This window comes from Pelodiscus sinensis, chromosome 7, assembly GCF_049634645.1.
Source record: "Pelodiscus sinensis isolate JC-2024 chromosome 7, ASM4963464v1, whole genome shotgun sequence".
Lineage (NCBI taxonomy): Eukaryota > Metazoa > Chordata > Testudines > Trionychidae > Pelodiscus > Pelodiscus sinensis.
Window position 1 is genome coordinate 52,579,545 of NC_134717.1, and position 14,033 is coordinate 52,593,577.

General features: G+C 43.1%; 1 protein-coding gene across 1 annotated transcript in view; it reads right to left on the reverse strand.

Annotated features, from left to right (window-relative positions):
• Window positions 1–2,001: 2,001 nt before the first annotated feature.
• Window positions 2,002–14,033, reverse strand: part of TFPI (tissue factor pathway inhibitor) — a 60,418-nt gene continuing 48,386 nt past the window's right edge. Inside the window, exons 7-9 of the mRNA XM_006114816.4 lie at window positions 12,241–12,336; window positions 6,504–6,686; window positions 2,002–2,369 (exon numbers count right to left, since the gene is read on the reverse strand). Coding sequence (XP_006114878.2) covers window positions 2,263–2,369; window positions 6,504–6,686; window positions 12,241–12,336 — 386 coding nt within the window. The 3' untranslated portion in view covers window positions 2,002–2,262. The remainder of the gene's footprint in view (window positions 2,370–6,503; window positions 6,687–12,240; window positions 12,337–14,033) is intronic.

Here is a 14,033-nt window from a genome sequence, read left to right on the forward strand (position 1 = left end):
AGCCTGGAGTGCCCCTCTCTTCACCCTTGAGTCATGCGCAGGCAGCGCCAGCAGGGACAGGTCTGTGAGGCCCCCCCTTGGCCCAAGGAGTTCTGGTGCAAGGCTTGACCACAATTCCCAGCCCCCTACCAACTCTGGGCTGGCTCCCCATCCCTGGACTGGGCCCAGGGAGCACCAGTGGGAGTGCTGCCCCGCTCACATACTCCCGGGCCAGTCCCGGGCAACACCAATAATTCTTCTAGTTTTTATATATGCAAAGCTTTTAATGCCACGTGACATACAGACATTATATTGAACACAAACATATGGCTCATTTTAAAAAAAAAACCACAAAAAACAAAATGAAACCCAACCTGATCCTATTCAGCATCTATTGCATTTTTGATCAACTTATGTACAATTTTTAGTTTTGTTTTCAAAAAGACAAAGCTTTATTGGGAACTATTTATTACCTTGCGAGTCATGCCTCCACTCTTACAACAAGGTGAGGCTTGACGTCTTCCTCTGTGGAGCTTGGTGTCTGTGATATTCATAGGGCTTTGTGAAGACCCACAGTGACATTTCTCCACATGTTTATAACTTGAATGTTCTTTGTGGTCTTAGTGGTACTAATTCTGATCTTATACCCATTTTATAACAGTATGAATCCATGGACTCCAGGGCCAGGTCTGCACTAGACCAGGCAGGTCAGCTTAAAGTACAACACTCTAGCTTCATAAAATGCGTAGCTGGAGTCGGCTTACCTTAAGCCGAGCCTTGGCAGAGTCCACACTGTGGAGGCTGACAGGAGCAAACATTCCCACTGGCTTCCTTTCTCCTCGCAAAAGAAGGAGTACTGGATGCTGGTGGGAGCTGCCCTCAGTGTTTAATTTAGGGGGTCTATACTAGACCCCCTAAATTGAACACTAGAAGATCAACCTCTGGAGTATCGATCTTCCGGTAAGTATAGATGTGCCCTTAAGACCTGATATACACAGTTTATGATGTATGAGATCAGAATCAAACCCAATAATCCTTTGACCATGAATGAACTATTCATGCTTCTGTATCACACGAATTATTATACTTCCTTTCAAGATGATAGTTTCCAGAGAAAGACAAAGAGGACAATACAACAGACTAAGTATGGCTTGCCTGATTTTTGAGTTATTGTGCCTCAGATATACACCCAGGCTGTGTCTACACTGGCGCAATCTTGCGCCAAAGCAGCCGCTCTTGCGCAAAAACTTGCTGCCTGTCTACACTGGCCATGTGTTCTTGTGCAAGTAAACTGACATTCTACTGTATGAAATCAAGGCTTCTTACGCAAGAACTATGATGGTCCCGCTCAGGAATAAGCTCTTTTGCGCAACTGTTCTTGCGCAAGAGGCCAGTGTAGACAAGTAACATGAATTTCTTGCGCAAGAAGCCGCTATGGTTAAAATGGCCATCAGAGCTTTCTTGCACAAGAGTGTGTCTGCACAGGCACGGATGCTCTTGCGCAAAAGCACATCTCTTGCTCAAAAGCACATGCCAGTGTAGACGCTCTCTCACACAACTACTTTAATGCAAGAACTCTTGTACTAAAGAGTTTTTGTGCAAGATCATGCCAGCGTAGACGTAGCCTCACAGTCTTTTCTTCCCTGCTTTTTCTCAATTAGTGAGGCTACGTCTAGACTGGCCCCTAATTCCAGAAAAGTCATGCAAAGAAGGTAAGTCAGAATAGGGAAATCCGCGGTATCCCCCGCGGGATTTAAATAAACATGTCCGCCGCTTTTTTTCCGGCTTGGGGAAAAGCCGGAAAAAAGCGTCTAGACTGGCGCGATCCTCCGGAATAAAGCCCTTTTCTGGAGGATCTCTTATTCCTACTTTCAAGAATAAGAGATCCTCCAGAAAAGGGCTTTATTCCGGAGGATCGCGCCAGTCTAGACGCTTTTTTCCGGCTTTTCCCCAAGCCGGAAAAAAAGCGGCGGACATGTTTATTTAAATCCCGCGGGGGATACCGCGGATTTCCCTATTCTGACTTACCTGCTTTGCATGACTTTTCTGGAATTAGGGGCCAGTCTAGACGTAGCCTTGAGTGTATATTGTCAAACTGCATTTTTAATGAAGTTTATCAGAGAAAAATTAAATGCTTAGCAAACAGGACTGAGGAATACAAAACAAAATAGAAGAGCAGCCCAATAATGATCAGTACAATAAGGATGCAGCAGTTATGCTTTTGTTCACAGATGAAAGATAGTAGAGTTGTTCACATTTCTCTTTTTTTCAAAAAAGCAGAGGTTATATCCTTTCAATGATAATTTCGTCTTCCACCAGCTTCACTGGCTGTTTTGTTCTTCTTCGCTTGATTTTGATTAAGCCTCTTTGTCCTTGTTTTTTATTGAAATCTAATGGCAAACAAATTCATTTTACACACTGTATCAATAAGACATCCGTTTCATAGAAAAACAAAGAAGGGCCACATTCTGTACTCCCATATTAGAGTTACGACAGATTTACACTGCTGTCACTTAAAGCAAAATGGGTGCAACCAGCTGGACTCACAGGCCTGATTCAGCTCTTAACTACACACTGATGTAACTCCACTGACTCTGAAAAGGAATTACCTCTCATTTACTATAAGAGGACTTGATCTGAAGCTCACTCTAGTCAATGGCAAGAGACTCATTGCCTGTAATGGGAGCTGGATCAGAGCAGTGACAGCAGAATGAGTCTAATGACTCCAATCCTTTGAAAAAAACAACCACCTGCAATATTCTGCAGTAAGATAGGTTCTCAATGGCACTATTCTGCCATAAGATCCACACATGAAACTTCTAATGATGTCAATGGGTGAAATTCATCCCTGTACAGCAGGGCTGGGCAAAATATTTCCTGGGGGACAGATTCAGTCTGCCAAGCCACTGGATCTGGCCTGTGGACTACCCTTCCAGGACCCTCAGGCATGTAGCTGTGTGGTTTAAAGCTCAGTCCCTGCATTTCTCTGCTTTGTAGGGAGGGGGAAGCTTCCTGAAATCTCCCCACTCCCAGCCCAATCCTCAGCTCCTAGTGGCCAGAAACAACTGTCCAATAGGAGTGGACCCCAGCCAATCTCTCAGCTCTTATTGGCTGAAAACAACCAGCCAATTAAAGCTGAGAGATTAGCCTGGAGGATGGGAGCAGTGCAAGTCTCTTCCCCCTCCCAGAGCTGAGAGCCACATGTGGTCTGAAGCTTGCAGTTTTAAGTGATTTGGGGTTGCAGCAGGCAGGGAGCCCAGCCTTCTTTGGGGGCACTGTAGGGCTGCTGGCTTAGGTAAGCGCCTCCCAGCCAGTGCTTGCCTCTGGCACCCCTGCTGCTCCCTCATCCCAACTCCCTCCCGCTAGTGACCATCCAAACCCTCTGCACCTCCTGCCCCAGGTCACAACTCCCTCCCAGATCCTGTATTCCCTTCTATACCTCTCCCCCAAGCCAGAATCCTCCCCTGCACCCATACTCCCTCCTAGACCCTGAACCCCATTCCCCTGCCCCATGTCGCTACCCACACCGTCTGTAGTCTACACCCCCTTTTCTCCTTCTCCCAGGTCACAGCTCCCTCCCTGACTTTCACCCCCTCCTAGTGCCCCTCTCCCAGGCCAGAATCCTCTCCTGCACCCACACCCACTCCCTGACCCTACACCTCTATTCCCTGACCCAGGTCACAACCCCCTCCTTTGCCCAAACTTCCTCTCATTCCTCACCCCAGTCCCTTACCCCGTGCACCCTTCTGTGCCCAACATACATCCTAGACCCTCCACAGAAAAGTGTGGCCCTTGATCACTTTCCAAAATCTTGGACTGCCCCCTGGCCAGAAATTATTGCCCACCCCTGCTGTACAGAGATCAACACAAGGCCCTGCACCACTTACGTTTCACCGATTCCCTATTTGGATGGCTTCATTGAGACTATAAAGCCATTCATGCAGGGAAGACAGAGAGGGTATGTCTACACTACCCTCCTAGTTCGAACTAGGAGGGTAATGTATGCATACCGCACTTGCTAACGAAGCCCGGGATTTGAATTTCCCGGGCTTCATTAGCATAAGCGGGGAGCCGCCATTTTTAAATCCCCGCTGCTTCGAACCCCGTGTAGCGCGGCTACACGGGGCTCGAACTAGGTAGTTCGGACTAGGGTGCCTATTCCGAACTACCGGTACACCTCGTTTCACGAGGAGTAACGGTAGTTCGGAATAGGACCCTAGTCCGAACTACCTAGTTCGAGCCCCGTGTAGCCGCGCTACACGGGGTTCGAAGCAGCGGGGATTTAAAAATGGCGGCTCCCCGCTTATGCTAATGAAGCCCGGGAAATTCAAATCCTGGGCTTCATTAGCAAGTGCGGTATGCATACATTACCCGCTAGTTCGAACTAGCGGGGTAGTGTAGACATACCCAGATAGAATAAACTTGGATAAGAGCCTTGAGATTTCCTATTATAATTTCTTTCCTTCAGTGACAAATGAGCAAACCTAAAGCACGTTCACTTTACAAAATTGATCACTTGCTACATGGCGTAGCTGAGGCTTGTTGGCACAACATGGGAATTAAATATGTCTGCATTTTATAACTGACATATTTTCAAAGGCATTTAGATTCTTAAAGATGAGGAATCTAGAGGGATGTTCAGTAGTTACTTTTCAGTAGTGGACTTTTCAGAAGCACCTAAGTGCATTTTTAGGTGCCAAAACACCTTTGAAAATCTGGCCTAAAGACCCTAATTCAATGGTTCTCAAACTTTTTGGCCTGTAACACACCTGGCTCAATGCAAACCTTCCTGTGGAGCACCAGTTGCTAATGGAAACTCATGATTAATTACATAATTACATCTGAGCCATTTTGCTAGTGCTGCAGCTAGAGAGAATGGATAAATGTAACCAGCAAGAAAGGAAATATTAATTTAAATTATTAAGCAGATGAAGCGTTTTAACTTTCCCATGTTAGTTTATCAAACTTCATTTTAAATAAAGTAAAATATTAATTTATGTCCAACACAAAAGGTTTAAATGTTTTCTTTATTTATGACAGGGGTGGGAAACCTTTTTTGGGTCGGGAGCCAGTGACCCGCAGAAAAATAAGTTGGAGACCACACAAGTGAGAAGCAAAGATCCCCCTCCAAAAACTCCCAACCCTCACTGATGTTGTGCCCAACTGAGACACCTCACTCCTCTGGTGCTCCACCGCCTGGGGCAAGGGTGAGGCACAGGGAAGACTGAGGTTCAGGGCTTCCCATAGGTTGGATTTACTTGTCTGGGGTTCTGGGGTTAGTGGATTTTGTGAACCACCCCCCCCCCCAGGCTCTGGGGTGGGGCCAAAAATGACTCGTTCAGTGTGTGGAACAGAGCTGCCGGTGAACAGGATAGGGATGAGGATGCAGGAGCTGGGTGGGAGATGGGGTGCAAGAGGGGATGAGGGTGTTAGGTCTGGGTGGGAGGTAGGGTGCAGGAACAGGCTGGGCGTAGGGTGTTTGGTTGGGGGAGAGGACAAAGAGCAAGGGAAGGTGCAGTGTGTGGCTAAAAGGGAGGGTGCAGGAGACGGTTGGGAGTTGGGTGTCTGACTGGGGGAAGGGTGCAGAAATGGGCTGAGGGTGCAGGGTCTCAGTGGGGGGCAGTGCAGGAGCAGGCTGGTAGTGGGGTGTCTGGCCAAAGGGAAAGTGCAGGAGCAAGGTGGGGGTACGGGCTCTGCGCATGAGGAGATGGGGGGCACTTATTTGCTTTCATACCCCATGCCACTCCCAGGTACTGTGTCCCAGGCACGGCCTCCTTTTGCTCCTACTGTCTGCAACTTCAGCCAATGGGAGCAGTGGGGAAAGCCTCCTGGCATGGTGCGGATGCACTGCTCTTTCCCCAGCCAGGGGAGGGGGAATGGCAGTGGCAGCATGCGGAACCACTTCTAGCCCCGTTTCTTCCCCACGAGCTGGATCCAGGGGGAGGTTTGGGGCTTTCCCCGCTCCCTCCTGCAGAGGGATGCTCCAACCTTGCAGGGTGGGGGGTGGGCTGGAGTGCCAGCGCCTTGCTGTGGGGAGGAAGCGGGAGAGAGGATGAAAGTGGGTGGAGGGAAGAGGGGGAGGGAGGGAGCTTGAGCCACAGACTGCTGTTTGAGAACCACTGCCCTAATTCAATAAGGAGTTTTCATTATGAGAGTTTTCTTATTGACTTCAATGGAACAGAGCTACTTACAGAATCAAAGATAAGCACTTGGTTACGTACTTTACTAAAAGAAAGTCACATCTCTTCTCGATGCACACATGTAATTCCAAGTAACACTACAACATACTGTACTGGGGAGATAATCATTTGCTGGATTTAATGGATGAAGCAGCTGATTAAACATTTGTTGGACTACAGGCATATTTTGATTGATTATAAAACAGCTGATATGTAATGCTTTTCTAAAATCACAGCACTTTTTTTATTATCCTGTCATTGTTAAATTTCAGCAGATACATTTGCATGGCATTTTCAGGCTCTGGACAGAAGAAACTTACCCCCTTTGTGCTATGGATTTCCTACCTTTTTTACAGGTCTTCAAACATGATTTTTTGGAGGTGAAATTATTTTCATTCCCACCGCACCCACTGTAGCTAAATGGATGGCATTTTCTTGTTGAGTAATTATAGAAGAATCTTTTCTCATCCGCTTTGCAAAGACCCCGTTCTGCAGGTGTCATGCAGAGAGAAGGGATGTGTGGAGGTTCTAAGAACATCAAGAAAACATGGTTAGAGGCACCAGTGAGCATTTGTTGCTGTTTTCTTATTTCTTATAGTCAATGTCACAAATAGCAGAGGTTAAATATATACAAAGGTAAGGTTATAAGAGAATCAAACAAACAAGCAAACCCAAACAAAGAAAGTTAAGGCAATATTAGATAAGGGTTTTTATTCACACAAAGCCCAGGAGGTGCATAGTTATGTTTTACAGCAACTTTCTTTCTGCTCCTTGTATGCACAGTATACATTTGACTAGTATCTTTCATTACATGATCATACAACACAGTTGGGCAAATTCTGTCCTCACTTACGTTTGAAGGCCGGACTTGGCCCACAGCATATGCTGTAGTACAAATTGCTTCATATTTCCAGTTAGTATTATTGAAAGAGGTTCTATTTAACATTTCTGGGGAGACAATTTAACTGACACATCTTGTACAAAAAAAGAGGAGTAATTTAATCTTTAACTCTATTGAAATAGTACCTCCAAAATGTTACTAAACCTAATGAAGTGACCATTCCTTAGAGAAGCTGTACACTTTCCAGTCAATGAGGGCGCCAGGTGCTCAGGACCTTGCAGAATTGGGCTGTGGCTGTGTTGATGTGGAGGGCTAAACCTAACGTCAGAAAATGGCTCAGTAAAGAAAATTCCACACATGAGCAGACAGTGTGACTAGCAGTCTAACAAAGGAGTTGAGGAAGAGTAGGCACATCAATCAACAAAGAAGCTTCTGGAATCTGGTGTTAGTATTGTGCAGATACATTTTTAAGGTTCCAAAGCAGGTTGTTGTCCTGTTATTGCTCTTCTTCTTTCTGTGTTTCTGTAAGTGAAAATATGAGGGCTGAAACTCTGAAGGATAGACTACTGTTTTGTATCCAATTGATCAATGACAATGTTTAAGATGAATATTAGAAAAGTACCAGCAATAAGTTACTGAGAATCTGCACCGAACTCTGTCTGGCCACCCCCTCCCCATATTCAATACTGTTCAAACTTGGAGAGAATAGCTCTGCTGTGACAGGGATATCCTCTGTAAACTTCATTGGTTTAACCAGAGCTGTGATTTTAAACTTGTTTAGTTACAGGAGTGCAAACTCCTGTGTGAACACCTTATCTCAGATTCAACTAGGTTTATTTCAGTTTATTTTACAGTTAATCTGGAACAAGTTTAAATTAATCTTGAACAAGCCACTGAAAGCAAAATACGAGAGTGCCTACTTGGGGCCAACCATTGTTTTAAAATCACATATGTTTAAAAATAAACGGGTGCAACTTTCTTATTTAGACCAGGTCTAACTGAGCAAGTTTTTAACAGGAGTGAATTTTATCCTGACCTCAACTGTAACACACATATTGCTTCAGGAAGCAGTAAAGACCAGCATATTCCTATGCTAGCCTGGGAATTTCTGTACCTGGAAACAACCCAAAAGAAAGGCATATCAGTACAATGGGCAGATGATATTGGGGTGTTACATTATTTCATAGGGTTTAAGTTTGGAATATAAATTACTCACCTGCTTTGTTCATCTTCCAGAAAGACTCCTTGCCATGGGGAGCTGCCACTCTGAGAACCAATGTGCCCTGGGAGTTAGTGCAAGGGGAGTGTCCCACTGGAAATATACCATAATCATGCATAGCGGTGCCCCAATAAGATGGGTTTATCACAAGGATTGGGAGACAACTAACACTCTGTAAAGCCCATGCTTCTTTTCCATAATGGACTCTTCCTCTGGAAATCTCCAACTGCCATCTCATGGAGGTTCCTATGTAAATTTTTTGCCCCTCATGAAGTATTTGCAGCTGAGTGAGGGCTGTCTAATCTCGGCATATGTAACCCACTCTTTAAAGTGACATCTGAATATTAGGCAGGATCCTTTCTGTTTTTAGAAAATTATACAGCACATGGTCCCCGGAATTCTGTGAATAAAAGATTTGTAGTAACCCAAGCACCATTTATCTGGATAGTCACAATCTCCAGGATGCCTGCATGCCTGCTGCATCTTGGGCAGCTTCACAGAAGCAGCCAGCTGCTGAAAATCTGTACTCTTCGTCTATGTACAACGGCAACTCTTCGGGAAGGCAGTAATTAAGGGAAAGTGTAAAGTCAAAAGACGTAAGTGCTATTGCGGTTTTCTTGTTCCACGATCGTAAAGATGATTCGTGGTTTTTTATTTTAATATACTGACCCCTGGGAGAGTCCCCACACTAAGGTGAGGCTGAAGCATTTTTAAAACAAGTATTAGACATACGTAATCCACCTTTTCACTCTGTATGTGCATCTTCCCCACTCCACCTTTACTCCCTAACTAGGCTTGGTCTGGTTGAACAGGCAATAGGCATCATTTGTATTAAGAATATCAGTGAAGCCCAGGCTTCGGCATGATGGGTACAGACTGGGCCAGGATCTCGGGTACTTACTTGGGCCACAAGCCTGCAATAAAGTCCATGCTGATGTTGGAAGGCTGGCTGGCTAGCGTGCTTGTGAGTATACATACTGCAAACACACCTCTGACTGCTTTAGTTGGTTGTGATACATTTAATTATTGTATGCATGGAACTGCAACATTATTCTGTTGGCACTTACGAGTTTAATTAAAAGTCCACTGAAGTGAAGGCATTCTTTCTATTGTGTTTTGTGTACAGGTAGTGGGTGGTGTCAGCAGCATGTGATATGTGGGGCATCAGTCTAGGTGGTCTCTTCTGGCCTTGGACCCTATGACTCTCCAAACTTTTGGCTTTACCATCTGTATTCTCATTCTCCTGTTCATCCAAACCCCTTATTTTATGCAGCTTTTTGATTTCCATTGAGAATTTCAGAAACTTGGACTTCCTATGTTTATTATTTGCCAGATAAAATGTGCAGAAGCTCAGTACCACGTGGCCATGAATAGGCAATGAAAGAATCCATTGTGTTGTTTTACATATAAGGAACAGCGTGAAGGCTTCTGAGCAGAGAGGACTGAAAGCGTTCCAGTGCAACAGCTTCCCATCAGAAACTGCAGACACAATGTCATAAAATGTTCCATGAGAACATGCCAGTACCACTGAGCCTTTTGACAAAAGCCAGACCTTGGCATCTGGGTTACCCAGCTCCCTGACAACTTGGCAGTCTGCCTGCTGGACCCCTGGATAGCTCAGGCATTCAGCTGCCTGATAGAAAGCCAGAAGCTAGAGTGCTCCTCCTGGAAATTTTGGAAATTTGCTGAAAATTAGGAAAGAAAAGAGAATCAGCGATAAACAGTGACTCGGTCCCATACTTGAAGGCTGGACACAGGCTATTTGGTCTGCTGTGCAAAAAGCAGCCAACTCACTCATTCTGCCTCCATCCACGGATAGGCTCCAAGAGCCAAGTGTGACATTATGCATGTTTGCTGTGTTGTCTTTCATATATCTAATTTTTTAAGAGATCTCACTGAACCGTTCCCTGAAGCCTACTTTTTTGCAATACTGAAACTTGAGTCTGAGCTTTCCAGTTGGCGAGGAAAAGAAAACAGAATAATCTTCACTAAATTGCAGAGCAGTTACAAAGATAACAGATGATCAAATCTTACCTCCAACAGACCAGATCTGGGAGCATAACCTGGTAGAAATGCCAATTTACCCCTGTAGAGGGTACGGCCATGTTTGGAGAGAATCTTTTAGTAACAAGAATAGAAATTGACAACCTATATATGTCCATACTGATTGTGCTGAAAATTGAATTTCATTCCTGTACCATGTTTACATGGCAGGGTGAAGCATGGAGAATATTGCTGGTCAACTACCCTGCTATCCACAGATAACTCTGTTCCATCAGAAAATGAAAAGTTTGATTTCTCGGTTCACTTTTTCTAGTTTTCCATCAGTGTAAAGAAGAGTTATTCCTATGATTTACACCTAGAGGGAGCATCAGACTAGAACAATCTTTTTCTCTCAGCAGGATGACTGTAGGTGAACAACACTGTAAGAAGTTTCAAATTTGCACTTAGGGAAGAAAGGTAGTTCCATCTAGAAATAGAAGAATACAGTTTTCAGCATAGCAATAGATGTATAATTTGTAGCTTGCTTTATTTATTTCTTTGTTTGTTTGCTATCCAGTTAGTAGCTTATTTATTTGGTACATCTGCAGTTTCTGCTCTACCACCAGCAACATACTTCTTTCTTTGAAACAGTGTAAATGTCAATGGCATATCAATACATTTCCTATCAGTGATTCCTTGGAGAGAATGATATTTTGGGTCCATAACATGCCCATTTATTTACAAATAGAAAATGCTTTAGAAAAAATTGTAACTGATTATGCCCTTTGATTCTCATATAATTGTTGTGTGTGAGATTTTCACACTCACATAATTAGTACATCTCTCTCAAGGAATTCACATGCTATTATGACTCTGTATTTATGCTTTCTAGTTAGGAAAAAAAGACTCATGTAAGATTTTTCAGCAAAAGCGTCTTCCAAAGTGTCCTGTCTACCAATAGTGTAACTATTTCAGCAATAGTAAGTTGCTATTTCAGCATCAAATGCTGCAAACTGATAACAAAAATAGCGTCACAAAAGCTTATCCTCAGTCCATCATCACAATGCGTGCAAGAAATGTAACACAACACAAGCATATGCATATCCAAACTTTATTAGCAAAATCTCACTAAGAAAAGAGTGCTGGAACATTTCCCATCCATTATACCACAGCCAATGTCAAACACTGAAGGATTAGTGAATGCATTAGCCATCACCCAATCTCAGGAAGAATATGTGAGTACAAGTGCAGAAGACCATCAGAAAGATTTGGTGAGAGTGATCTGTCTTTTCCCAGCTGTTGCGTGTTCCCGCTTGTACAACTGTGGATCACAAATTGACATGCCTCAACCACATTTACCTTTCAAAGCCTGGGCAAACTGTCAGTCTCTAATGCATAGTCCTAAACTGTAGAAACTGGTTCAGAGCTAATGTCAAAGTTGAAGGGCCTGAGGCTTATTTACATCGAGTTGACTCTACATCTCTCTGACAGCCTTGAAATGGATACAAATGTAATTTACACCCAGGTTACTTATGCCTCCTAACCAAAGGGGTGTAAAATGGTATTAGTGTACCTCAGAATCAGGTTCAAGAATCTTATTGGCTAAATTTTGAAATCGGTTATGCCCCCTCTTCAGCCATCCAGATGGTTCAAGGTTCTGTAATCCAGCTGAAAATCAACAGCACAGAACTCCTTTGGCATGGGGGTGGACGGGCTGGAAGAGGGGGAGCCAAGAAACTCTTGCTATGTGGGAAAAACTAAGGTAGGATAGCACACATTTACCCACTTCCTCCTGCTCTGTCACCACACAGTAACTGAATTTAATCTTTCCTATGGTAATTACATATGTCACATAATAATTATAGAAGAAAACTGTTCAGCCTCTGCCACACAAATAACATACCAATAATTCATGTTTTGCAGCCTAGTATTTCTTAATGTCTGTTTGTCTATTGATGATATTTACTTTTCCTCTCACTTTTAGAGTAATTGCCATCTCCAATTGTTTTACCCATGCAAATTCAAAAGGAAATTCTTACTAAAAAGCCTTGAAATCTCACTGGGATTTGCAACTGGAAAGCTATGGTTCCTCATGATGGGGAGTTCTTCATGATTGTCAAATTGCAGTGTATTTACTGAAAGGCAAATAGAGAAATAGTGTGTAAGGGGATATCTGGACAGCCTAGACCTTGAAACTAGCAAGTGACTAATACTGATTTGACTTATGCCAAGTGTGGGATTATTAATGATAAAAACAAATTTCCTTCAATACCCCCTCATATTTTTATCATGTGGTATTGGTACAAATGCTAGCCTGGGGCCACTTTGTTCGCTGAAAAGATCTGAACAGAAATTAATTATTGCTGTTGTTACATTGCCAACATTCTAGTTGCTGCCCATATAAAACACCTTCCTAATATGTATCCTTATAAACCATTCATATGACGTTATTTAGATTCAGTCCAGAAATGAAGCATTTTAAGACTTGTAGCACAGAAGAACCATGGGAGTTACACTGGCAGGGAATACTGGGAACGGATCTGGATACATACAAGTTTTATTTTGTCAATACTAAGAGATCTTAAAAAGGAACATTTTGGGGGGTTTCTCATACTGTTCAGGACTTGGGAAGAAGATTGAGAGGTGACCGAGCAGGAAGTGAGAGAACATCGAGGCCTAGCAGCAGGAGGAATTCTGGGGCACTAAAAAGTGGGAAGTAGATTGGAAGGATAACTTGGAGTCAGTTACTCCCATTGACCATTTTGTAATCTAGAGCCCCAGGTCCAATATTCAAAGAGCTGAGAGGGGATCAGTCCTCCTATACCTCTAAGATACAACTGTTTTGTTTTTACATTCCAACCTGTGAATATTTTTGAGAGCTTGAATTTTTTTCTGTTTTCAAATCAGGATGAAAGGTTGACATCTCAAAAATATTTGTGAACAGACAAAAATATTTTCATTTCCGGTCAAGAAAAACTTATATGCAGATTTTGATTACCCTCCCCCCCCCACCTCCATTTGAACTGCAAGTGAAATTATTTAACAATTAGAAAATTTAAAAAAATGTTCTGACTAAGAAAACCAACATTTTTCATTTAGAAAATGCCAAAATAGAATGTTTTGACCATTTCAATAATGTTTTCAAACTTTTTTTTGAGTTGGAAAATTTGAGTTGAATTTGCAAAAAGTTTGAGTTTTGATGAATGAGCATTTTTCAGTGAAAATCAGTTCATTGAAAAATTGCCAACCAACTCCTGTACTGATACTCAAAGGAGAGTTGTGACTGAGGACAAAAGAGAGAACTGGTGGTGAAGATGCACTGACCTTTGGAAGTGAAACAGTGGCTCAGAGCAGGGAAACTGGGCAAAACACAGCTGGTGTTGGATCTTGTCTTTACTTAGGAGTTGCAATTGCTTACTATATAAAAACTTAATTCAGTGGTTTGGATTAAAGATAAATATATGTGAATGTAAACAAGTGTTATAGAAACATCAGACTATGTTGTTGAGTGATTATATTTTCTTCACCTGGATTGTAGAAAGTGTGTGAGTAACTGCAATGTAGAAAGGCCATTTTCTTCAAAAAACATCACATTGCCTCATCTTCTGGCATGGCCACGATCTGATTATTAGTAGTCCTGGACTTTTTTACTTCAGCAGCTCTTGACAATATTTTCTTCAGATGTGTCTAGACAAAAATTATCTTCTAACCCCACAAAGTTTAAAATGTTGCCCACAATGGTGAGTCTTAGTGGAAAAAGGTATGATGCATCCAACAGCAAAAAAAGGCCAATAATCTTTTTCCCAAAAGTACACCCTATGGGGTCTGATCA